This window comes from Balaenoptera musculus, chromosome 5 (assembly GCF_009873245.2).
Source record: "Balaenoptera musculus isolate JJ_BM4_2016_0621 chromosome 5, mBalMus1.pri.v3, whole genome shotgun sequence".
In the NCBI taxonomy this organism is placed as follows: domain Eukaryota; kingdom Metazoa; phylum Chordata; class Mammalia; order Artiodactyla; family Balaenopteridae; genus Balaenoptera; species Balaenoptera musculus.
In genome coordinates this window covers 88,642,034-88,667,769 of record NC_045789.1, presented here as the reverse complement: position 1 = coordinate 88,667,769, position 25,736 = coordinate 88,642,034, and the positions used below count along the sequence as shown (strand labels likewise).

Sequence of the window (25,736 nt, the reverse complement as noted above, 5' to 3'; positions counted from 1 at the left end):
TTGCTGAGGTCCAGTCCCATCAATTTGATGCTCATTTTATAGAAAGGCCATTGAGCAAAATTAATGTACCCAAACAAATAGAGTTTGTCCTTGTAACTGATTCCGAGTATGACAGGAAACAAAAGGGCTGCCTTAATGGCCTCCTCTGAGAAATTTATTTTCAGAACATTGAGTTATTTTCTTCTACTTGACCAGATTGGATTAAAATTTTTATAAAAAAAAAAAAAAAGAAAGAAAGAAAAATAAAACTTAGTTGTCTGTTTCATAGAAATCATTTAGAGATCTAGCTTCATTTAAATTCACTTGTTATTGTCCAAATCAAATAATGTTATAATCTTCGGGTTATTTTACTTCTTTCCATTTGACACTGTTTTCCCCATTTCCTTCACACTGCCCCCAGCATGTTTTACTCCCAGCCTCTTAACCTGAAAAAGAAAATCTAGAGCCACCATATTGCCAGAAATGAGGGAGACTGAGCCTCTTTAAAATACTACTATACCTTGCCAGGAGGTAACACTTTATACTATTATCCAAAAACTCTGGCCATCCTTTTTCTGCGGTATTGGACAGATCAGTGAGGGTACCTGCCTCACTCTCAGATCCTGGGGAAAAAAAAAAAAAAAAGGCCTCCCCCACAGCCTCTGGAATGTTCTTTTCCATGTGATCTGCCTGTCTCCTGACCTCCTCCATCACAACCAGTTGGACCAATTGGGAAGCTCTATCCAAACAGGAAGGGTAGGAAGAAAAGACGCCAACCAGAGTGCCTTGGTCAGAAATTAGATCTAGAAAGTATGAAGAGAGAATCAGCTGGGTTCAAGAAGAGATTCTGAAAACTTGCAAAGAGAAGGCATGAGTGAGCCCGTGTTACTCATAAACAGCTGCCACAAGGTCAGGAAGGTGTGGACAGATAGGAAGTTGTTCGTGGGTAGTAACAGGAGAAGAGCAGAAGAGATGGGGCAGAGCTGAATCAGCAGAATGGCAGGGAATTGGTGACTCCTTGCTCCTGAGGTGCAAGGAGAGAAGCTAGTTCCTTATCAGGTTTCCCTCCAGTTCAGCTGGACCGCAGCTTGTAAACTCAAATAACATTTCGGATTATATAATAAGTATCATGGGAAGCCACAGAATATATAAGCAGAGGGGGAACACAATTGGAAATGCAAGTTAGGAACATCACTCTGGCTGCTCTACAGAAAAGAGATTTGGGTGGAATGCCTGGCTGATACCTTTGGTTGCTTGTCAAATACCTTCTCCTCCCTTACCTCTTGCAGACAGAATTATAATTTGGTCTGGTGTACATCTATTCAGGGTGATTCAGGATAATGGGATTATATTCCCAACTCCAAGGGTAACTTCTGATTGGTCCAAGTCAATATGATGGTCCTATTCTCCATGTCAGTGATTGGTTCCATAGTAGACATGTGAACCAGTTCTGACTTATGAGCTTTGAGGGGAGGCCTGTCGTGGGAGACTTCTGGGAATGGCATCTTCATTTGTAGGAATGCACTAGGAGACAGTACCTTTCTGCTTCTGGATGTGGCTGTGTCTGGCTATGAAGCTGCTGACAACACCTGCAGTCATCATTCACCCATGAGAGTGGCAGCCTGAGAGTGAAGCCAACAAACTAAGCGTGGATGAGCTAAAGGATGAAAAGAACCTGGGTCTCTGGTGACCCTGAGTGAACCAGCTCCCAAACGTGCCCTCTTGTTGGCCTTTCTCCTAAGTCAGATAATGAATTTCTTTTAAACCAATTTGAGTTAGGATTTCTGTTTTTGCTGCTTATGACTTCTTAACTATTTAGGGGGCTAGAGTACAAGTGAGAGTCCAATTAGGAGATTGTTGGAGTGGTCAAGACAGAGATGATGATGAACAAGGGTGGCAGTGGTGAAGAGAGAGAGAAGTTGATGATTCAAGAGATATTTCAGAAGTAGAATCAATAGGGTGAGGGGTGGATGAATGGAAGGATGGTTAGATTAAATCATTAAGAAAGTTCCGTGCCATATCCCATGTTGACAATGTCTGTCTTAGTCTATTTGGGACGCTGTAACAGGAATACCATACGCTGGTGGCCCATAAACAATAGAAATTGATTGGAGGCTGGGAAGTCCAAGATTGTGGTGCCAGCAGATTTGGTGTCTGGTAAAAGCCTGCTTCCTGATTAATAGGTGCCCATCTTTTCACTGTGTCCTCACATGGTAGAGGAGGGCAAGAAAGCTCTCTAGGGTCTTTTTAAAGAGTATTAAATCCATTCATGAGCGTTCCACGCCCACAAGCTAATCACCTCCCAAAGGCCCCACTTCCAAACACCATCATATTAGGGATTAGATTTTAACATACGAATTTTGGGGGAAACACAATCTATGGCAATTACTTAATAGTTTAATATGCCCTTTGAAAATTTCTTGTGGACCAGAAATGATTGCAGTTGTACTTCGGAGGTTCTTCTGCATCTCATTCATTGGCCAACAGTACAAACTCTGTGATAGAAGTTAAAAATAGTATCAGCATATAAGTTGGTTTGTTTGTTCATTTGTTTTTTAATCTGTGCCAGAGTCCAGAAGTGTAATTCTGGGAGCAGAAACGACTTTGCAGCCACTCTCCAGTGTTTTCTCAGAACCAAGAGTAACAAATTCCAATTGCTAGAGCTTCCTTAAACAAATAAAGATTTCCTTTATTCTGAGGCCAGCTTGACAGGAAAGCCTAGCAGAGAAGCAGTCTCCAGAAGCGAGTGGCCAGAGGTCATTTTAGTGTAGCTGGGGCGTCTTTGTGGGTGGCTTGGACAGTTCTGGATATGGTTACATGCATGTGCATCCTGTCATCTGACTGCATCTGGATCCTTGCAGGTGGGCCTGTCACACACCCAGTGCGGAAGGGACTGTGTGAGGAAGCTCAGAGCACATTCAAGACACCCCAAAGAGTTAGTGGAACCACATTCAGCATATGGTGCTTCATAGGCAGATTTTCTGGCAGATTTCCATCAACAAAGAGCTTTCATTGTGAGGTTTGGAATCATGGTCTTTTCATCCATGGAAAAGCATTAAATCTGGTCATGTATAGGAAGAAATTTTCCTTATCTTTTTTCTGACCACTTCTTAGGTTTGCTCAGTGGTTTCCTTTTTTTGATAGTCACAGATTCCAGGAAAGCTATGCTAATAGACACATTGAGGTTTTGGTAGGGGACCTTCCATCTAATAATGACAGATGCAAGTTACTGCAATGGGGTTTTATAGTGAGTTGAATAGTGTCCCCTGTTTAAAAAAAGAAAATATCATGTCCATTCAAAACCTCAAAATGTGACCTTATTTGGAGATAGGGTCTTCACAGATGTAATGAGTTAAGACGAGGTCATCCTGGATTAATGTAGGCCCTAGATCTAATGACTGGTGTCCTTATAAAAAGAGGAGAGGACAAGCAGAGATACACAGAGAGGAGCAGGATATGTGATGTTGAAGCAGAGATTAGAATGATGTGTCCACAAGGCCAGGGATTTCTGGGAGGTACCAGAAGCTGGAAGAAACAAGGATGGGTTTTCCCCAAGAGCCTTTGGAGGGAGCATGGCTCTGCTGACACCTTGATTTCAAACTTCTTGCATTGAGAACTGTGAGAGGATAAATTTCTGTTGTTTTCAGGCACCCAGTTTGCGATGGTTTGTTCGGGCAGTTCCAGGAAACTAATACAGGCTTCAAAGGCTGAGCCCCAGATCTCTTTGCAGGCCCACGCCTGCTGACCCCATTTCTTCCTCTCCACCAGGGGCTTAAGGATGACCTATTTTCCTTTTCTTTCAGCAACTGTAACCACCCGCTCGCCTCCCCTCACCCAAGCCCAGCAGCGGAGTGGTACCCAATTTTCCCAGGTCCTCCTTTTCCTGCTGATAAGCTCATAGTCCTCTCTTTGCTGTCATTACTTTTTTTTTACTAATTACTACAGACAGGCAACCACACAAGTAAGAATGTGGGGGTAATTGCAAGGTTTATAAAACTTGTTAAACCACTGCTCTTCTGGTCTATCTTGTTCCTGGAGTTAGCTAGCGTCTGCAATTAAATTGGCACTTGGGTATTTTTCCTTTCTGTTAAAACAAAAAACAAACAAAAATTGAATTGTATACTTCTCTACAGTTATAAAATTTTTAAAATATTTCCTAAAATTGATATAAACTGCACAAATCGGAAGTACCAATGCATTTTCATCAAGTACCTATATTTTTAACCACCACCACAGCCTTGTATGCCATGAACCCATCCCCATCTCCAACCAGGATTTTGGAAAAGAAAATCTGGCAAGTTTTTGCTTAACTCTCTTCTGAGATGGCCTCTGAGGAACTAGGCTTCTGTCCTTCATGTTCATTCTGGAGTGTGGGGCTGGCCAACCCTTTCCCTCTTTTCTTGTTGAGATGTACCCTTTCCTTTGGGAGCTCTTCTCATTTGGCAGATGTGATCATCACTGAAGAGGTCGTCATGGCCCTTGACTGACATCTGGGAACTTTGGTTCCCACCATTCCTGATAAGAGTGGCTCACTATGCCTAAAATGTTTGTGCAAACAATATGGTTTATGCTGAACACGTGCTTTGTTTCTAGGGATGTGGAATTTTGGTAGATGCTAGGCAGGGGGTGCCTGCATGACTAGCCCCAATAAAAACCTCGGACACTGAGCCTCTAATGAGCTTCTCTGGTAGACAACATTTGACACGTGTTGTCCCAACTTGTAGTCTAGGGCGGTAAGAGTGTCCTGTGGTGCCTCTACTGGGAGAGAGCTCTTGGAAGTAAGGGCCTAGTTTTTCCCAACTTCATCTCAGGTGCTTTTTCCCTTTGCTGATTCTGCTTTGTATCCTTTCGCTATAATAAGTCATAGATGTAAATATGACTATATGCTGAGTCCTGTGAGTCCTCTTAGTGAATCATCAAACCTGGGGATGCCCTTGGGGACCTCCCAACACAGGCTTTCTCTGTGACATTTGGGGAGCAAATATCAATACTATCAAAGAGAAGCGGAGGGTTGATGGCTTTCACTACAAAGTTTATTTACATAACTCCTTTAAATCTAATTTTACTTATTCATTCATTTGTTCATGAATTTATATGCTTTGTCAAGCACACATTATGTTCTACTCACTCTCCTAGGAACTGGAGGGAGTGAGAGAGAAATACAGAGAGAACATCACATCCTTCCCTGCAAGGAGCTCACAGTTTCACAGCACCTTTGAATAGAGAAATAATTAAACTTCAGTGGGAGAGGTGCCACTGGAGGAAGTCAGAGCAAGGATTTGGGGAGAATACAGGACAGAGACATGGTGATCTCTGCTTAGGAAAGTGGGGACAGTGTTCCAAAGGAATTGGCATTAAACTGGGATTTAGAGGTCAGGTAGAGGTTGGCCAAGTGGAGAAGAGGGTAGGGATATCCTGTCAGCAAGAATAAAGCCACAGAGGCATGAAATAACTGGTCCTAGGAATAGGGAGATGCTCAGGATGGCTGCAGCTGGGACGAGGTCAACCGTGGGGTTGATGTGAGCAGTTAGAGCCCAGTCTGGGAGGAATTACATGCAGTGATAATTTTTTTTAAAAAATAAATTTATTTATTTATTTATTTTTGGCTATGTTGGGTCTTCGCTGCTGCGCACGGTCTTTTCTCTAGTTGCAGCGAGCGGGGGCTACTCTTCGTTGCGGTGTGCGCGTGGGCTTCTCATTGCAGTGGCTTCTCTTGTTGCAGAGCGTGGGCTCTAGGCGCACAGGCTTCAGCAGTTGTGGCACGCGGGCTCAGTAGTTGTGGCTTACGGGCTGAGTTGCTCCGTGGCATGTGGGATCTTCCCAGAGCAGGGCTCGAACCCGTGTCCCCTGCATTGGCAGGCGGATTCTCAACCCCTGCGCCACCAGGGAAGTCCCTGCAATGGTAAATTTTTAGGTTTGTTTTTGTTTTTGTTTTTCGGTGAGCAATGGGATAACATTAGAAGTTAGTGACTGTCCATCAACAGATGAATGGATAAAGAAGATGTGGTGTATATATATATATATCTCAATACAATGGAATATTACTCATCCATAAAAAAGAATGAAATAATGCCATTTGCAGCAACATGGTTGGACCTAGAATTTATCATCTTAAGTGAAGTAAGTCAGACAGAGAAAGACAAATATCACATGATATCACTTATATGTGGAATATTAAAAAGAATGGTACAGATGAACTTATTTACAAAACAGAAATAGATTCACAGACATAGAAAACAAACTTATGGTTACCAAAGGAGGGGAGGGATAAATTAGGAGTTTGGAATTAACAGATACACACTACTGTATATAAAATAGATAACCAACAAGGACCTATTGTATAGCACAGGGAATTATATTCAGTATCTTGTAATAGCCTGTAATGAAAGAGAATCTGAAAAAGAATATATATATACATATATATAACTGAATCACTTTGCTGTACACCTGAAATTAACACATTTAAAATGAACTATACTTTAATAAAAAAAAAAAAAAAACTATCTCCTAAAAAAAAAAAAAAAAAAAGAAGTTAGTGACAATGATCAGACCTGTGATTTAGAAAGAACCTTCCATTGGTTTCCTAAGTGAAGAGAGGCTGTATAATAGAATGGCTAAAAGGGTGGAGCCAGACCACTGGCGTTCCCACATTAACTCTGCCACTTACAGCTGGGTGATCTGGGACAAATCACTTCACCTGTATATACCTTAGTTTCCCCATGTGTAAAGAGGGGATAATAAGAACCCCTGCCACAGTGAGCTGTTGTGAGGGTATATAAGCTAATAAACTCAAAGCATGTGGAACAGCATCTGGTTCTCAATAAGCTGTAGCTTTCATTATCACTGCATAAAAGCAGCATTTGTTTCACAAGCATTTTATCTGCATGTAAGTTTTTGGGAACAGATTCTGCTTAAAGCAAGATCCAGTATTAGTGTAAGATAAATTTGGGAAATGACCGAAAACTGGGAATCAGGATTTTCTTTAATATATCTGTATTCAAATCACAACATATACATGTAAATATTGAAGTGGAGCAGAATACAAAGATACAAAGTGCTCTTCTGGAGGATCTTTGTGTTTCTTCAAGACAATGATAATTCCCCATGAAGTAAAAGCCCACTGCAGCTAGCTAAACAAAGCCAATATAGATTATCAACCAAGTGGCTATTATCAGATTTATAATATTATGGTATTTATAATATATCAGAAAGGCTAGTGTTCCTTCTGTTTTCCATGGTTACACATGGCATATCAGTTGAATCATAACCTTAAAAATCAACCTCATCTAATTAAGACATTCACCTAAGTCAAGTAGTCTTTGTTTCTTTTTTCCCCCATTGCTATAAAAACCTTGTAATGCACTAAAATCATTTTAATGTAACTTTTTAGTAAAAAAAAAAAAAAAAACACAAAAATTGAAACATTGCCAAAAACATATACAGAAGTAGAAGCTCCAGAATTTTCATATAGAAGGGATTTAGAAGTAACCAGGTATTCGGAACATTCTTATCCCATAGCCTAATAGCTATCACTTTCACCCTCAATTCTGTCTTTGAGCGTTTGACTATTGTATTAGTTTCTTGCCGTTGTTGGCATTCCTTGGATTCCATGGCTTGTGGCCACATCACTCCAATCTGTGCCTCATCTTCACATCTGCCTGAAGTGTGTCTTCTCCTCTTCTGTCTCAAACTTCCCTGTGCCTTTCTTTTATAAGGACACTTGTCATTGGATTTAGTGCCATCTGGGATGATATCATCCCCAAATCCTTAACTTAATTACATCTGCAAAACCTTTTTTTCCAAATAAGATAATATTCACAGTTTCCAGGGATTTGACAAGGACATTATCTTTTGGGGGAAATCACCATTCAACCCACTTCAACCACCCTGTATGAAATAGCACCCACCCATTTGTACTACCATCATTCTGTACTCCTCACCCTGCATTATTCTTTTTCATAACATTTGTCATCATTTCACATTCTAATATTCTCTTGGCTACTTTTTATCGTTTATCTCCCCCAGGAGAATGGAAGCCTCATGAGAGCAGAGGTGTGTTCACTCCTCTCTTCCCAGCACTACAATAGCACTTGGCGCAATTTATTTGTTGAATGTATGGAGGAACTAGGAAACTTTCTTGAGTCCATGTTTGCTCAGTAAGGATGGTTTTCTACTTAGGGGTGAAAATAAAGATCATTTGGGGTACCTTGGAGGGAGGAGGGCTGTTGATGGAGCCCAACCAGTACCACTAGCGAAAAGCAGCAACCAGATTGCTGAAAAAAAAAAGATCGGAAATTTCAGGTGGGATTTTACTCCAGCCAAGTCTCTTCCCTGCCCCTGGATTCTCTTTCTTAACCCTTTTTCCTGATCTTGGCCCCTCTTATATGCTCTCATAGCAGCCTGTACTTCCTCCACATAGCTACAGCATACTGTATTGTAACTGCCTGTTTATTTGTTTGTAATTTCCATCTCATCATACTCTCCCTTACGGCAAAAACCTTGAGATCTTTGCTGAGTTCTGTGAGTTGTTCTGGCAAATTACAGAACCTGAGGAGGTCATGGGCCCCCCAAATTTATAGCCAGTTGGTCATAAAAGGGGGTGGCCTGGGGACCCCTGAAGTGTAGCTGGCATCTGTAGTAAGGACAGTCTCATGGAGAACTGACCCCTTAACTTGTGGGATCTGTGGTAACTCTGGGTGGTTAGTGGCAGAATTGAATTGTAGTATGCCAGGTGGTGCTGGAACGCCTATCCTGAATCTTCCAATGGCTCCTTGCTCCGGGGTGTTAGAAAACCTGAGGCTCTCAACAAAGACTGGATTTGAAATACAGATGTTGACACAGCCTCCATTAACAAAAGCCCCATCAAATAGCAGCAGCGCTCTGTGTCTTTTCTTATTAAAGGAGCATTATTTTACAGGTGATGGTGACATTGGACATGGTGCATTTAGGCCTGTGTTAGGATGTTCTGAATACATAGGTATTGTAGAGTGATGTTGTACGAGTGATGCCAAGTTTCATTTAAAGATCTTGCATCTTCTAAACCCTGACTCTTATTGAAGAATGGACTCCTAAGGGAATATTCCATGGGAACAAAATTAAGAAATATCTGTGAGAAACACTGGAGGCAGCAGAGCCTTAGAATTCAAAACTGAGATGCTGACACAGGGATATATTTTACCATGTTTACGAGAATTGAAAAAAAGTCTGCTTTGTCTGATTGATTTGGTAATAAACATTGGCTTTACCGATCAACTTTTAAGTTAGATTTTTTACATACATTGAATGAGCCAAATCTGCAGTTCTAAAGTTTTGGCAAAAATATACCTAAAACTCATGATAAGATAAAAACATTTTAACAATAATATTGTATTGCCAAAGGTCTATAGAAATGTTAATGTTCTTATTTTCTCAATTCTGAGTTAAAAAATAAAGTGCCTTGAAATGAAAGGGTTACAGTACAATTATTAATTACTGATAAGTCTTTTAAAAGCCTTTTTGGTATACTTCCCAGAGATTGACAAAGTGAATAACTCAAACAAAGGAGGACCTAAATGAATTGCCTTATGATAGATCATAAAAAATAATTTTTGATGATAGAGTGCTATATGACTTTTAGCATTTATCTTGGAAGATCAAAGATCTGAGTGACATTGCTATTACAAAGTATTCACCATAAGCATCTATTTATTTGAACATATTTTCTCAGTGTTTATAAAAACTAAAACTATGAATAGAACTGATGCTGAATCCTGTCTTATCTAGCAATAAGTAATATTCCTCTACTAACATGTGAACTATGGACAAAAAAATAGCACCATTCACCTCACTAAAAGATACATTTCCATAAAAATATGTTATAGGAGATTATATCAGACTAAGCCTTTTATAGATAAAAGTTATAAACTTTGGATAAAATATAAAAACAATTATTTGAAGACGCTGGAAAGTAACCAAAAGCTGGCAGGCAGGATTTTAAGGGATGGCTACTCTTCAAAGAATTGAAATATAATGAGTGTGATTTATGCTCATACATCTTTTTATCTGAGGGCACTACGCTGTCTGCACTGTGAAAAGCAGCGGGAACTCAGAAAGCCACAATCTTAATGGCTTAAGGAATTAGAGAATGGAGCCTGGGGCTCCCAGAGCAGCTGAAAGTTGAGGATGAAACTCCTGAAAAGGAAGGAGTAATAGAGGGAGAGAGCTCCAAAATCTACACATACACTCTGCCCAAATCCTTGGTTGACTCCTGAACTCTGTGTGCATAGGATAAAAGTTAACTACAGTAAGTCCCCTACATACGAATCTTCAAGTTGCCAGCTTTCAAAGATGTGAACGTGTATTCGTGTCCAATCATGTAAGTTAGTTCACGTGTCTGCTGTACATTGTCACGTGCGTGCATCCTCTACAAGTGGTTGCCCTTTTGTGTATTTTACTGTACAGTACTGTATAGAGTACAGTAGTACAGTATCTTTATTTCAAGCCCAGGATGTCCGGAAGCAAGCGTAAAAGCAGTGGTGATGTAGCTGGTACCGCTAAGAAGCTCCAGGAATTGGAGGCCCAGAGAAAGGATGAAGAGAGACAAGAGGAAGAAGTAACTGCAGAACCGAAGAGATTCACAATGCAGGAAATGGCAAGGGGATTTTCTTTATGTGAGGAGGCATTGTTACTTTTGGAGGCACAGGACCTGAACGTAGCACAGTACACAAAGTTTCCAGTAGCCGTTCAGAATGCAATCCAGTGCTACCGTGTCATCTACAATGAGAAAAAAATAGCTACCCAGACATCACTGGATCGTTTTTTTCAAGATGGTAGATAGAATTGTATCCAGCTAGGACCCAGAACATGTGCCATCAACGTCAGGCGTGAGTGAAATTGCACCTTGCCCTCTGTCTCCTATTGCTGATGATCCTTCACCTCTACCATCCCCACCTCCTCTTCCTCCTCCAGTCAGTAACTCTTCTTGCCTGTTCACTCGATGCCAGCCCTGTATGCCAGCTGTTGTTCTATACTACTGTACTTTTCAAGGTACTGTACTGTAAGATTAAAAATGTTTTCTTTATATATATATTTTTTTTTTAATTTATTTATTTATTTATTTATTTTTATGGCTGTGTTGGGTCTTCGTTTCTGTGCGAGGGCTTTCTCTAGTTGTGGCAAGCGGGGGCCACTCCTCATCACGGTGCGCGGGCCTCTCACTGTCGCGGCCTCTCTTGTTGCGGAGCACAGGCTCCAGACACGCAAGCTCAGTAATTGTGGCTCACGGGCTTAGCTGCTCCACGGCATGTGGGATCTTCCCAGACCAGGGCTCGAACCTGTGTCCCCTGCATTGGCAGGCAGATTCTCAACCACTGCGCCACCAGGGAAGCCCTCTTTATATTTTTGTGTTTGTTCATGTATTATTTGTGTGAGAAGTATTATAAACCTATTACAGTACAGTACTATATAGCCGATTGTGTTAGTTGGGTACCTAGGCTAATTTCGTTGGACTTACAAACAAATTGGACTTATGAATGTGCTCTCGGAACAGAACTCATTCGTATGTAGGGGACTTACTGTACATGCAAGAATACATCAACAATTATCAGAGGAAGATAACAGAATCTAGAGACTCTACAATGTATCACCTACAATATCCAGTACACAATAAAAAACTAACAAGAATATAAAGGAACAGGAAAGTTTTGGGGTTTTTTACTTAATTTTTATTGGAGTATAGTTGCTTTACAATGTTGTGTTAGTTTCTGCTGTACAGTGAAGTGAATCAGCTATACATATACATATATCCCCTCTTTTTTGGATTTCCTTCCCATTTAGGTCACCACAGATCACTGAGTAGAGTTCCCTGTGCTATACAGTAGGTTCTCACTAGTTATCTATTTTATACATAGTAGTGTATATATGTCAATCCCAATCTCCCAATTCATCCCATCCCTCCTTTCCCCCCTTGGTGTCCATATGCTGTTCTCTACGTTTGTGTCTTTATTTCTGCTTTGCAAATACGTTCATCTGTATCATTTTTTAGATTCCACATATAAGCAATATTATACAATATTTGTTTTTCTCTTTCTGACTTACTTCACTCTGTATGACAGTCTCTAGGTCCACATCTCTGTAAATGGCACAATTTCGTTCCTTTTTATGGCTGAGTAATATTCCATTATATATATGCACCACATCTTCTTTATCCATTCCTCTATTGATGGGCATTTAGGTTGCTTCCATGTCCTGGCTATTGTAACTAGTGCTGCAGTGAACATTGGGGTCCATATATCTTTTTGAATTATGGTTTTTTCCAGGTGTATGCCCAGAAATGGGATTGCTGGGTCATATGGTAGTTCTATTTTTAATTTTTTAAGGAAACTCCATACTGTTCTCCATAGTGGCTGTATCAGTTTACATTCCCACCAACAGTGTAAGAGGGTTCCCTTTTCTCCACACCCTCTCCAGCATTTATTGTTTGCAGATTTTTTGATGATGGCCATTCTGACCAGTGTGAGATGATACCTCATTGTAGTTTTGATTTGCATTTCTCTGATAATTAGTGATGTTGAGCATCTTTTCATGTGTTTGTTGGCCATCTGTATGTCTTCTTTGGAGAAATATCTGTTTAGGTCTTCTGCCCATTTTTTGATTGGGTTGTGTGTTTTTTTGATATTGAGCTGCATGAGCTGTTTGTATATCTTGAAGATTAACCCCTTGTCAGTTGCTTCGTTTGCAATATTTTCTCCCATTCTGAGGGTTGTCTTTTGGTGTTGTTTATGGTTTCCTTTGCTGTGCAAAAGCTTTTAAGTTTAATTAGGTCCCATTTGTTTATTTTCATTACTCTAGGAGGTTGGTCAAAAAAGATCTTGCTGTGATTTATGTCAAAGAGTGTTCTGCCTATGTTTTCCTCGAAGAGTTTTATAGTGTCCAGCCTTACTTTAGGTTTTTAATCCATTTTGGTTTATTTTTGGGTATGGTGCTAGGGAGGTTCTAATTTCATTCTTTTACATGTAGCTGTCCAGTATTGAAGAGACAGTCTTTTCTTTTGTCTGTTCTTGTCTCCTTTGTTGTAGATTAGGTGACCATAGGTGCGTGGGTTTATCTCTGGGCTTTCTATCCTGCTCCATTGTTCTATATTTCTGTTTTTGTGCCAGTCCATACTGTCTTGATGACTGTTGCTTTGTAGTATAGTCTGAGATCAGGGAGCCTGATTCCTCCAGCCCCATTTTTCTTTCTCAAGATTGCTTTGGCTATTTGGGGTCTTTTGTGTTTCCATACAAATTGTATTCTAATTCTGTGAAAAATGCCATTGGTAATTTGATATGGATTGCACTGAATCTCTAGATTGCTTTGGGTAGTATAGTCACGTTCACAATACTGATTCTTCCAATCCAAGAACATGGTATATCTCTCCATCTCTGTTTGTGTCATCTTTGATTTCTTTCATCAGTATTTATAGTTTTCTGAGTACAGGTCTTTTACCTCCTTAGGTAGGTTTATTCCTAGGTAATTTATTCTTTTTGTTGCAATGGTAAATGGGATTGTTTCCCTAATTTCTCTTTCTGATCTTTTGTTGCTAGCGTATAGGAATGCAAGAGATTTCTGTGCATTAATTCTGTATCCTGCAACTTTACCAAATTCATTGATTAGCTCTAGTAGTTTTCTGGTGGCATCTTTAGGATTTTCTATGTATAGTATCATGTCATCTGCAAACAGTGACAGTTTTACTTCTTCTTTTCCAATTTGGATTCCAAGGAACAGGAAAGTTTGACTCATAGTTCAGAGAAAAGGTAGTTAGTAGAAACTGACTCCAAGATGACTCAGATGTAAGAATTAGCAAAGACTTTTTTTTTTAATTGAAGTACTGTTGATTTACAATGTTGTGTTATTCAGGTGTACAGTAAAGTGATATATATTCTTTTTCAGATTCTTTTCCATTATAGATTATTATAAGATACTGAATATAACTCCCTGTGCTATACTGTAAGTCTTTGTTGTTTATCTATTTTATATATAGTAGTGTGTATATGTTAATCCCAGACTCCCAATTTATCCCACCCCCTTTCCTTTCCCCTTTGGTAACCATAAGTTCGTTTTCTATGTCTGTGAGTCTATTTCTGTTTTGTAAATAAGTTCTTTGTATCATTTTTTTAAGATTCCACGTGTAAGTGATATCATATGATATTGGTCTTTCTCTGACTTACTCCACTTAGGATGATAAATTCTAGGTCCATCTATGTTTCTGCAAATGGCATTATTTCATTCTTTTTTATGGCTGAGTAATACTCCATTGTGTATATAAATATATATACCACATCTTCTTTATTCATTCATCTGTTGATGGACATTTAGCTTGCTTCCATGTCTTGGCTATTGTAAATAGAGCTGCTATGAACATTGGGGTGCATATATCTTTCCAATTATGGTTTTCTCTGGATATGTGCCCAGGAGTTGGATCGCTGAATCATATGGTAACTCTGTTTTTTCTTCTTTAAGAAACTTCCATACCGTTCTCCACTGTGGCTAGAAAAGAGTTTTAAACAGTTATTATACATATATGCAAGGACATGAAAAAGTATATGGTCAAAATAATGAATTAACAGAAAAACTCAGCAGAGATATAGAAATTCCAAGAAGAGAGAGAGAGAGAAATGGAAATTCTAGAACTGAAAAGTACAAAATTTGACATAAAAAATTCACTGGGTAGTCCTAACAGCTATTTAGAAATGGCTGAAGCGTTGGCAAACTTAGAAACAGATTAAAAGAAATTATCCAATATGAAAAACAGAGATAAAAACTGTTGAAAAAAATGAACAGAGCCCTAGTGGCGTTCAAGACAATATTAAAGAGCCTAACATACATGTAATAGGAATCACAGAAAGAAAGGGAAGAGAGAATGGGGCAGAAAATTTTTTGAAAAAATAATGACAGATTTCCCCAAATTTGGTAGAATACATAACTTTAAAAATGAATAAACCCAGCAAAACCCAAGCAGGATATATAAAAAAAGAAATTCATACCACAAACATCATGGTCAAACTATTGAAAACCAGATAAAGAGAAAATCTTAAAGGCAGCTAGGGAAAAATGACATAGTAGAAATTGAGTGGGTGGGTAGAGGGACAGGATTCAGAAACAATGAAAGCTAGAGGACAATGGAATCATATTTTTAAGAGCTAAACTTGGAGCAGGGGTAGGGGGCAACATCAATCCAGAATTCTATATGCAGAGAAAATATTCTTTGAAAATGATAGTGAAATAAAGATGACTTCAGAGAAACAAAAACTTAGAATTTATGAATTACAAGAAATGCTTTTTAAAAATTATTCAGAGGGAAGGGAAATGATATTAGATGAAAACTCAGATCTATGGGAAGAAATAAAGGGCATTGGAAATGGTAAATATGTAGGTAAATAGAAAAGAATATACATTTAAAAATTTTATTTAAAAGACGTAATTGTTTAAGGCAAAAATAGTTCACTGCATTTAAACATCGGTGGGGGGCTGCCCTGGTGGTGCAGTGGTTAGGAATCCGCCTGCCAATGCAGGGGACACGGGTTCGTGCCCCGGTCCGGGAAGATCCCACATGCCACAGAGCGGCTAGGCCCGTGAGCCACAACTACTGAGCCTGCGCGTCTGGAGCCTGGGAGAGGCCGCGACAGTGAGAGGCCCGCGCACCGCGATGAAGAGTGGCCCCTGCTCGCCGCAACTGGAGAAAGCCCTTGCAAAGAAACGAAGACCCAACACAGCCAAAAATAAATAAATAAATAAATACATTTATTAAAAAAAAAAAAAAAGAACATAGGTGGGCCTAATGTATATGAAAGCAATCATGTAAAGGATGGAGGATAAATAGAACTACACTTTTGCAAGGTTCTTACATTTTACATCAGTTACTACAATATGAGGTCATGTGCATTGAGACACTTTAAGCATGCATATGCTAGAGTAAGCACTAAAAATTAATGTAAAGAAGTTTAGTGGAAGGTCAATAAAGGAATGAAGATGAAATATAAACAAATATTGATTAACCCAAATGAAAGCAGGAAAGGAGAAACAAAAGAACAAAAAAGGGATGAAACAAATAGAATACAAATTGCAAATAATAATAGACTTAAAATCCAACAATATTAATCTTACGTTAAATGTAAATAGACTAAAAACTCCAATTAAAAGGCAGAAATTATCAGACTGGATTTTTCTTTTTTTAATCAAGAACCAACTATAGGACTTCCCTGGTGGCGCAGTGGTTAGGAATCTGCCTGCCAATGCAGGGGACACAGGTTTGAGCCCTGGTCCAGGAAGATCCCACATGCCGCTGAGCACTAAGCCCGTGCGCCACAACTACTGAGCGTGCGCTCTAGAGCCCGCAAGCCACAACTACTGAGCCCATGTGCCGAGACTACTGAAGCCTGCATGTCTAGAGCCCATGCTCTGCAACAAGAGAAGCCACCACAACAAAGAGTAGCCCCCGCTCGCCGCAACTAGAGAAAGCCTGCTCACAGCAAGGAAGGCCCAACATAGCCAAAAAAAAAAAAAAAAAAAAGAACCAACTAGACTCTATCTACAAGAGACACATATTTAATATAAAGATACAAAGAGATTGAAAAGAAAAGGAAAAAGATTTACCAGGCAAACAGTAAACATAAGAGAGGTGGAGAGGTTGTATTAGGTGGAGAGGTTGTATTATTATCAGACAATATGGAATTCAAGCCAGGAGTATTAAGAGAGATAAGGAGGGGCAATTCATGAAAGAAGGAAAGGGGGGGGGGAGAGAGAGAGAGAGAGAGAAAGGAAGGAAGGAAGGAAGGAAGAAAGGGAGGGTTAAATCATCAGGAAGACTTGAAAGCCTAACAGAAGACATAAAAATCATACATATATATGCACCTAATAACACAACTTCAAAATGCATAAAGGCAAAACTCATCAAACTAAAAGAAGAAATAGACAAATCCACATTCACAGTTAGATTGTAATATTCTCCTTTCGGAGAATGATAGAACAACTAAATTTAAAAATTCATAAGGATATAGTTGATCAGAATAACACTATCAATACCGAACTGAATTAATATTTATAGAAAAAAACTGACAGTTACATAACTACTCAACTGCAGAATACACATTCTTTTTTAAAGCACACATGGGATGTTCACCAAGGTAGATAATATGGTGGGTTATGAAATGAGTCTCAATAAACTCCAAAAGGTTGAAATTTTAGTGACTCCTTTCTGTCTACAACAGAATTAAATTAAAAATCAGTAATAATATCCAGGAATCATTTTGCAATATATACAAATATTGAATCATTATGTTGTATACCTGAAAGTAATATAATGTCATATGTCAACTACACTGTAATTAAAAAATAATATCTAGGGCTTCCCTGGTGGTGTAGTGATTAAGAATCCGCCTCCCAGTGCAGGGGATGCGGGTCCGAGCCCTGGTCCGGGAACATCCCACATGCCACGGAGCAACTAAGCCTGTGCGCCACAACTACTGAGCCCGCGTGCCACAACTACTGAAGCCTGCGCGCCTAAAGCCCGTGCTCTGCAACAAGACAAGCTACCACAATGAGAAGCCCATGCACTGCAACGAAGAGTAGCCCCTGCTCACCGCAACTAGAGAAAGCCCGTGCGCAGCAATGAAGACCCCACGCAGCCAAAAATAAATAAATTAAAAATAAATAGTGTATATGTGTCAATCGCAATCTCCCTAAAAATATATCTATATAATAATTTAAAAATAATATCTAGAAAATAATATCTAATCAGCTAGAAGAAGAGGAAGTCAAATCCCAGTTAAGTAGGAAGAAGGAAATAATAAAGAACAAAAGTCAATAAGCTAGAGAATAGATAATCAATGGAACCATAGATGGCTTTTTGAAAAAATTTAAAATTTTTATAAACTTCTGGCCATATTAGTCAGTAGAAAAAAAAGAGAAAATGCAAAATACCAAAATCAGGGATGTTTGAAAAAATGACAAGGTCCTGGCTCTCGTGGACTTCTAGTGGGGGAAACATGTACATTGTCATACAAAGAAATATACAGGTATAGACTGTGGTAAACTCTATGAGAATTCTGCAGGGGAGGGAGAGGCCGATTGGGGTTGGAGAGGGGAACCTCTGCAGAGGTAAGTTAACTTCGACCCCTGCGCTCCACGAGGAGTAACGTCAGCCCCTCCCGCCGTCTTTCCGGCCCCTAGGAAGCAGATGGCGGCCCCGCCCCGCGCGCCGCGCCCCCCCCCATCTCAGCCGCCTCGGCCCTTCCGCGCAGGCGCGGGATGGGCGCGAGGTGGGGCTCGGCCGGCGGCTGGGCGGGGCAACCGCCGGGCGGGCGCCGAGCGGGACCACACACTGGAGAGGTGCTTTCGGTGCCGGTTCCCAGCGATGCCGAGGCCAGATCCGGACGCCTCGCCTCTGTGAGTCGGTCTCAGCGCGAAGGCACAGAGGGAGGCCATGGCGGAGCCCTCCGAGCCCGGGCGGCAGGCGTCCGCGGGCGGCGGGAGCCTGGAGGAGGAGGACGAGGAGGACGAGGAGCGGGAGCCGCTGCTGCCGCGGATCGCCTGGGCCCAGCCGCGGAAGGGCGCTCCGGGGGGCGCCGTGAGGCTGGAGAAGGCTGCCGGGGAGGAGGGCGCGGCCTCCCCTAACCAGGCCAGTGACCGGGAACTGCTGCTCCTGCCCAGGGATGCGTCTTTCTCTTCTTCCCTGAGTTTGGAGCGCCTGCGGAGCTCGCCCACCAACCTGGACCGGAACCGCCCCGTGGGTTCAGGTGCGATCCGGCTCTTCCCTTCCCCGGCGCCCTCCCAGAGCGCCTGTCGCCGCCGCCGCTTAGCCCCCCATTCAAGCCCCTCCTTGGGTCCCTACCCCCGGCTTCTTTCGCTGTCTCCCGCTAGCCCTTGCCTAGTAGGAAAGGCTCTTCGCCGGGCATCAGGTCCGGCGCACAGGCCGAGGGTCAGCCGCTGGTCACACCTTGGACACCGCGCCTTTCTCTCCTGCTTCCCCGTTTACTCGCACCTTTTCCAGGGTCTATAAGCTGCTTCACCTGAGGCCCGGGGTTGTCATTAAACACTGATCCTTGAGGCCTCCCCTAAGAGTGAGCCTAAACTTTTGGAATCAGACAGGAAAATTTAACACTGTAAAATGACGTAAGTTGTTTGCTCAAGTTTGGACTTGAGTTTTGGGTTAAGAACCCTGAACTACCAGGAAAGTTGGTGAATTTGCAAGGTGGATGACAGCCGAGAGACAGAGAGCAAGAATATCCGGTTGCCACTGGGACACGTTTCAAAAACTTTTTAAATTAAATATTGTTACTGTAACATTAGCCAAAGGGGGCAGAAGCAGTTGAATTTCTGTACCTGCCCTCTCTCTTGCAAAGTTTCCTTTCCTGAGTCATTTCTATTTTTATACTTTAAAAAGAAAAAGAAAAAAATTGTTTCACTCTTAAGCAGACTGACAGCCTCACGTGAAAGAGAGGATAATTGAAATGATGTTGAAAGGTATGCGACTTGCAGGCATTGATATTTATTGATAAATCGAATTTTTTGGCATGATCGAGTCGAATAAGACTAATTGGATAGTAAAATAGAATAGGCTTGTAAGAGTCCTAGGTAGAGCTGAGACAGGCTAGTTTGTAAAATGGCCGTGATAACACCTACTTGCTGGTGGTAAGGATGGTTTAAATGACCAGATGTGTGCATTGTGCCTGGAGTTCATTCCACATGTGAGCTTAAAGAAAAGGCACAGAAAATGTAGTTTTCATTAATGCTGCTTAAGTTTTTCTGGAGTGGTTAGATTTTACATGTCCTGCTATTAGTACACTAATGGGGCTTCTACAATTTAAAGAATTCTGGATAGAGTAGGTTATTCTAGTTGTAGTTGAATTTATGGTCGAATATTCTAGAGTAAATAAATCAGAGCAGCCCAAGGGAAGCAGACTTTAATGAATAAAGCTTTAACAAACCTGTCTAATATACAGGTCGGCTAGCTACCATTATGTTAGCTTTTGGATGCATTGACAGTACAACATTTAACAGAACAAACAAACATGCATTTGCAATCAAATCGCAAATGGATCCACATTCACCCAGCTACATTGATAATATGGGTATATATTACCTAGAAACCGATCTGTGAAGATTTGTGCGGCTAGCTTGCCTTTTTCTACCCAAAGTTACCTGTGTAGCTAGATTTTAAAAGAGCCTAAAACCTTGAAAATATATTTATTCTATGAAGGTGAGGTTTTGTAAACAAATGATATTTAGGCTAGGGAAAGTAAAAGTGGAGATAGAGTATAATATTTGAATACAAATGGATTATTACAGAGAATTCCAACCTTTTGAATGGCAGTAACTTACTTATATCACAGTTTACAGTTTGCTAAGATCTTTTTTTGTATATTTCATTAATTCTCACAATAGCACAGCAAGTTAGTTGTTATTTACCCCCATCCTGAGTGTGAAGACTGAAAATGAATGAAAACTGTAATGACTAGTAGTTGATAGAACTTCAGAGGTAAGCCAAAGTCAAGGTCCAGGAAGTGGAAAAGCCAGACTGAACCTAGTTTTTTCATGTCCTACAGTTTTTCCATTTTGCTGTAGATCCCCAAGTGTTATAAATAATTGTTAACTTTTGTTTACTTATTATGGAGGTCTTATTTTTAATGGATTTAAAAATAGTTTTGAACCATAAAAACTATTTTTAAAATTTCAAACCATTCTCCTAGAAAGTTCATAATTAATTTAACTAGATGATTAAGTTTAGTTATTTTTTGAGTCCATTAACTTGCTTTGTCCTTTACCATCCAATTTCCATGAAGCCACTTCTCTAGTTCCAAGATATTCTTGCCTTTAGATTAATATTAACGTCATTTATGATGCTTAACTATTTTGTTTATGCAAACAGGAGCTTTATGTACTTTACCCAGTGGAAGAATGTCATATGTCTGTTATCTTTACTTGAACAAGACATGTGACAAAGTCTAGAACCAGCATAAACATAGTGTTGTTGGATCAATGTCAAAAGGATTAGTGGCATTCCTTGTTCCAGCTGTCATTTTAATCAGTGAGTTGAAGAGTAGTAAAGATGATAATAGTTAATACCCACAAAACAGTACGTGCAGGGCATAGTTCTATGTGCTTCACATGTATTAATTTATAACCAACCCTATGATGTAAGCACTATTTTTTATTTATTTTCATTTTAAGGAAGCACAGAGAGGTGAAGTGAAGGTCCCAGTTAATATAAACCAGAGGCACTTATCAATTTTGTTGGAGAGCCTGGCAATTAGAGAATGGTGTTAGAATTCACAAAGAGCTTCCAAAGTAAAAGAAAGTGTGTGTTTATAAGCCATTTAACGATTCATGGTGGCTTATAAATGTACGAACAAAATAAAATCATTTAAAAGTAAGGAAGAAATATGAGAATGGGAAATAAGAGCAATGAAATAAATAAGATGGAGGCTGGAATAAGAGTACACAAAATTAACATCACACACTCGATACAGGCAGCCCACAAATTTGATATTTAAGATAGTTAAGATATTTAAGATTAAGATTACTGAGCAGCCAACTTGAGAGAAACACAGTCACTTGCAAGACAATCACTCTGTCCATAAACAGACTAGTTATTTGAACCAAGACAAAACTGGCAAAGGATAAACTGTCATGTATTCTCTTGGAGAAGAGATTATATGCTGAGTAATATCTTGGTAATAAAAGTGTTGAATTTCACAGGAGTGTTTCTCACAACTTCCCTGAAGTTCATTTCAGTAGAAGTAATTCTAGTGGGTGGTGGTATCAGTATTGCTAGGTCTAGATTCAAGATGCTGATAGTCTGGCTTAATTTAGAGGAAGGTGTTAGAAGAGTGGATATCCCATGGATCTTGACAATCCTCCAAAGCTGAACTTTTGAAAGGTAGTGAGCAGCAGTGTGTTGGAGATATTCCTCAGCCAATAATTAGAATACACTTATTCTTGTTTTCCATTTATTGCAGAGATCCGTCATTCAGCAAATGTTTCAGTGTCTATGGGGTGCCAGTGGAAATTGAGGCCTTGGGGAAACCGTGGTGGCCAGATATCAAATGGATGTCCAGTCACGAGCCTTGTCCCCATGTAACCTTATAACCTAATGGAGGAAAGAGTCAATTAAAACAAACAGTTCTAACAGAGGGTATATGTGCTTGCATGGGGAAAGCCAAGGCTTCCATTGAGCCATACCCTGGATTTAGGGGCCAGGGAAGATTTAGCAGAGGAAGTAGCATCCAATTTGAGACTTGAGGATGAATAGCACTGGAACCCCTGAGGGTTCCAGTTTGGGTCAGATCACCAAACTTGTGAGCCAGCTACTTTTCTTTTTAGAAAATATTCTTGCCAGTGGGTAAGATATAGTCCCAACCCTTAGGTGAGGAAGAGTTCATTTTGATTTATTTATTTAAAATGAGAACTTGATAAGTTACCATGCACACTTATATAAAACTAAATATAAGAGGTTATACAAGGGGTTCTCTTAATCCATTTTCCATTTCTGCTTATCAGAGGATCAGCTGTAACCCTTACGTGTGGTTAAGGGTTTGTTAATAAATAATTCGCAAATTTATTGAGGGTTTACCATGTGCCAGGTACAGTTTTAAGCACTTGGCATATATCACAGGGCAAAACAAAGCTCTCTGCCCTCCTGGAACATAGATCATTTTGTTATAGCGTTGCAAGGTGATCAGATGAAGTCGAAGGATGGATAAGAATTAGCCATAGAAAGGAAACTTGGCTTATACATCAGAACAGCATGGGCAAAGGTTCAGAGGGTGGGCTGGATGCCTTGTGAAAAGTGTGGAGTTTGAATAGGACTGGAACTTGACTAGAAGGCCACTGCTTCTTGGAGGAGTGCCAAAGAGAGTATACAGAGATAGAACTCACATTCTCAGACAATTTGAATATTTTTTGTTACAGGGACAAATAAAAATCTCATAGTTTATTTCTTAAACGGGAGAAAGTAATTTTAAAAATTTAAAGAAGATATAGCTAATTAAGCCCTCAGCTATTAAAAATCAAACCAAACAATGACAACAGACCTTCAAACCAAATCTCCATGGCACATTTATCTTGAAGTGGTGTAACTTTAGGGTGTGTTCTCCAAGTTAAACTCATTGCTAAATACACATTTAGGTAAATAAAATGAAGAAAGTTGTAGAATGTAATTGTGAGTTATGAATCAGAAAAATTACTAAAAAATAATTACTTTGATTTTTAGAATAGTTGATATATAGTCTTTTTTTTTTTTTTTTTTTTCCTGGCGGTAGTTAGGTAGGACCAGTTGTTTCTTAAGTGCCTTTCTGGATTGTGATAGTAAATCCAGACCATTTTCAAAGAATGCCAGTTTTCATGTAGGGAGATAATCTCATTTATCCAAAAGAGTTGCTCAAAAAAGGGACAAGTTAAAGAAAAAGGGATTGAGAACATCCAGGCTGATTTTATAGGAATCGTTCTGATCTGATTTTGGTTGAAGCTGAATTATTAAGTATTCAGAGTATGATCCTGGGCTCCGTGAGAGTAACAAAGGCAGGTTCTATGGTGAACTCATAAAGCTTAACCCATAAAGCAATTTGATAACATCTAATAGTAATGTCAAAGTCTGCACATAGTTTCCAAAAGAATTGGAACAGGATGGGAGAGACCAAAAGGGGTCCAAGAGTTTAGCCATTTCAACATGAATTAGTATGACAGGACTCCTAAACAACGATTGTAATACTAGAGTGCTTCTTATTTTGGTATAGTGTCAAGACTGAGAGATATCTCTATTCTCTGCAATGGGTTGCCTGATTCTGGAGACCATATTTTAAAGTGGCACATTGAAAACTGAAGCATGAAGCAGGAGGGCAACTCGGATGCTGAAAAGCCTGAAAATACTTCCATATGGAAGGAGGCGGAGAATAGAGGAGACTTAGGGGAGCATGAAATGATCTTCAGCTATTTGAAGGGCTATCCCTGGGAAGAGAGGAGTAAGTAGACTTTTGTTTTGCTCCAGATGGCAGGTCTAGGACATTGGGTGAAAGTACAGGAAACCTATTTCTTTTTTTTTTTTATAGCTACTTTATTTATTTATTTATTTATTTTTGGCTGTGTTGGGTCTTCGGTTCGTGCGAGGGCTTTCTCCAGTTACGGCAAGTGGGGGCCACTCTTCATCGCGGTGCGGGGACCGCTCTTCATCGCAGTGCGCGGGCCTTTCACTATCGCGGCCTCTCTTGTTGCGGAGCACAGGCTCCAGACGCGCAGGCTCAGTAGTTGTGGCTCACGGGCCCAGCTGCTCCGTGGCATGTGGGATCTTCCCAGACCAGGGCTCGAACCCGTGTCCCCTGCATTAGCAGGCAGATTCTCAACCACTGCGCCACCAGGGAAGCCCAGGAAACCTATTTCTGAAAAAGAAAGTTTATATTTGTTTTCAAACAAACACAAAAAGTATGGAAAAAGGAGTGATCTCTCTTTGGAAGTGTTTAAACATTGGTCCAGAGACCACCTGCTTGGTGATGTATTATGGAAAGTACATCAGTACTGTGAGCAAAGCTGAAATAAATAGCTTTTCAAGTTCTTTCTTGTTAAGAGCCCTGATCTAGAAGAAATATCATTTGACTAATTATAATTATTGTTGGCCTATTCTGCCACACAACTAATACTTCATTTAATTCATTTAAATGTTTATGAAGAACCCACTAAACGCCAGTTCCTCTTCCAGGTGCTAGGGATGCACAGTGAACAAGAAAGACAAAGTTTCTCCCTTCATTCTTAAGAATTTTCATGGAATAGATCTGGAAATCGTATATCAATTGTATAGACATGACTAAAGTACTTGGATTATTTATTCTTTTAAGTAGGTTAAATATGCCCAAGGGCCCTTTTTGTAGTATTTTTCTCAGCATAAACTTTTAAAAATTAGTAAATAATAGTTTTATTTATGTCTGAATTAAGGAAAATTTTAAATTAAGGAAAGTTTATAGTTTGAATTTTCATAAGATTGTTGTGTAATAGCATTTAAATGCCTTTCAGAGTAAAATGTGAATAATTTTTGGCTTGTCTACCACTTTAAATGATTAATTATTAATTCTGCAAGTGTTTATTGAATGCCTTTTATGTTCCAGGAACTATAAAAGTTCTGGGTATATAGCAGTGAGAATCCTTGTCTTCTTGGAGCTCACAAAATAAATAAGTTATATAATATGTTAGGTGATAAGTGCTAACCAGAAAAATAAAGTGGAGGTTAGGGGAGATTGGGTAGGGTCTTGGGGGCCAATATAAGAACTTAGAGTTTTTCTTCGAGTGAGATGGAGAACCACTGGGCTGCCCTGTGTGTGAAAGTGCTGAGTCCTAACCACTAGACCGCCAGGGAATTCCCTGATTTACGTTTTAAAAGGATTACTGTACCTTCACTGTTGAGTGTAGAGGGGAGATCAGTTAGGAGACTCTTGTAACAATCTAGGCTAGAGTTGATAGTGACTTGAATCACATGGAAGGAATGGAGGTGGTAAGAGGTGGTTAGGTTCTGGATATTCATTTAAGGTACAACTACACAACTTGCTGTTGGCTGTGGGGGGCTGAGGGTGTGAGACCATGGATGATTCCAAGGTTTTTTGCAAGAGCGCCTAGAAGATTTGGAGTTGCCAGTAACTAACACAGGGAATACTGGGAGTGAAGCAGTTGAGAGGAAATGAAGAATTGAGTTTGAGGCAGTAAAGTTTGCACTGTCTACTAAACATCCAAATGGAGAAGCTGAGTATAATAGTCTGGGG

General features: G+C 40.0%; 1 protein-coding gene across 3 annotated transcripts in view; it reads left to right on the top strand.

Moving 5' to 3' along the window:
• Positions 1 to 18,272: 18,272 nt before the first annotated feature.
• Positions 18,273 to 25,736, top strand: part of PI4K2B (phosphatidylinositol 4-kinase type 2 beta) — a 32,240-nt gene continuing 24,776 nt past the window's right edge. For all 3 annotated transcript variants that reach the window (XR_005019973.1, XM_036852876.1, XM_036852875.1), the window contains exon 1: positions 18,273 to 18,731. Coding sequence is in view for 2 of the 3 variants with exons in the window: in XM_036852876.1 (XP_036708771.1) it covers positions 18,419 to 18,731 (313 nt within the window). In the remaining variant the exon portion in view is untranslated. The remainder of the gene's footprint in view (positions 18,732 to 25,736) is intronic.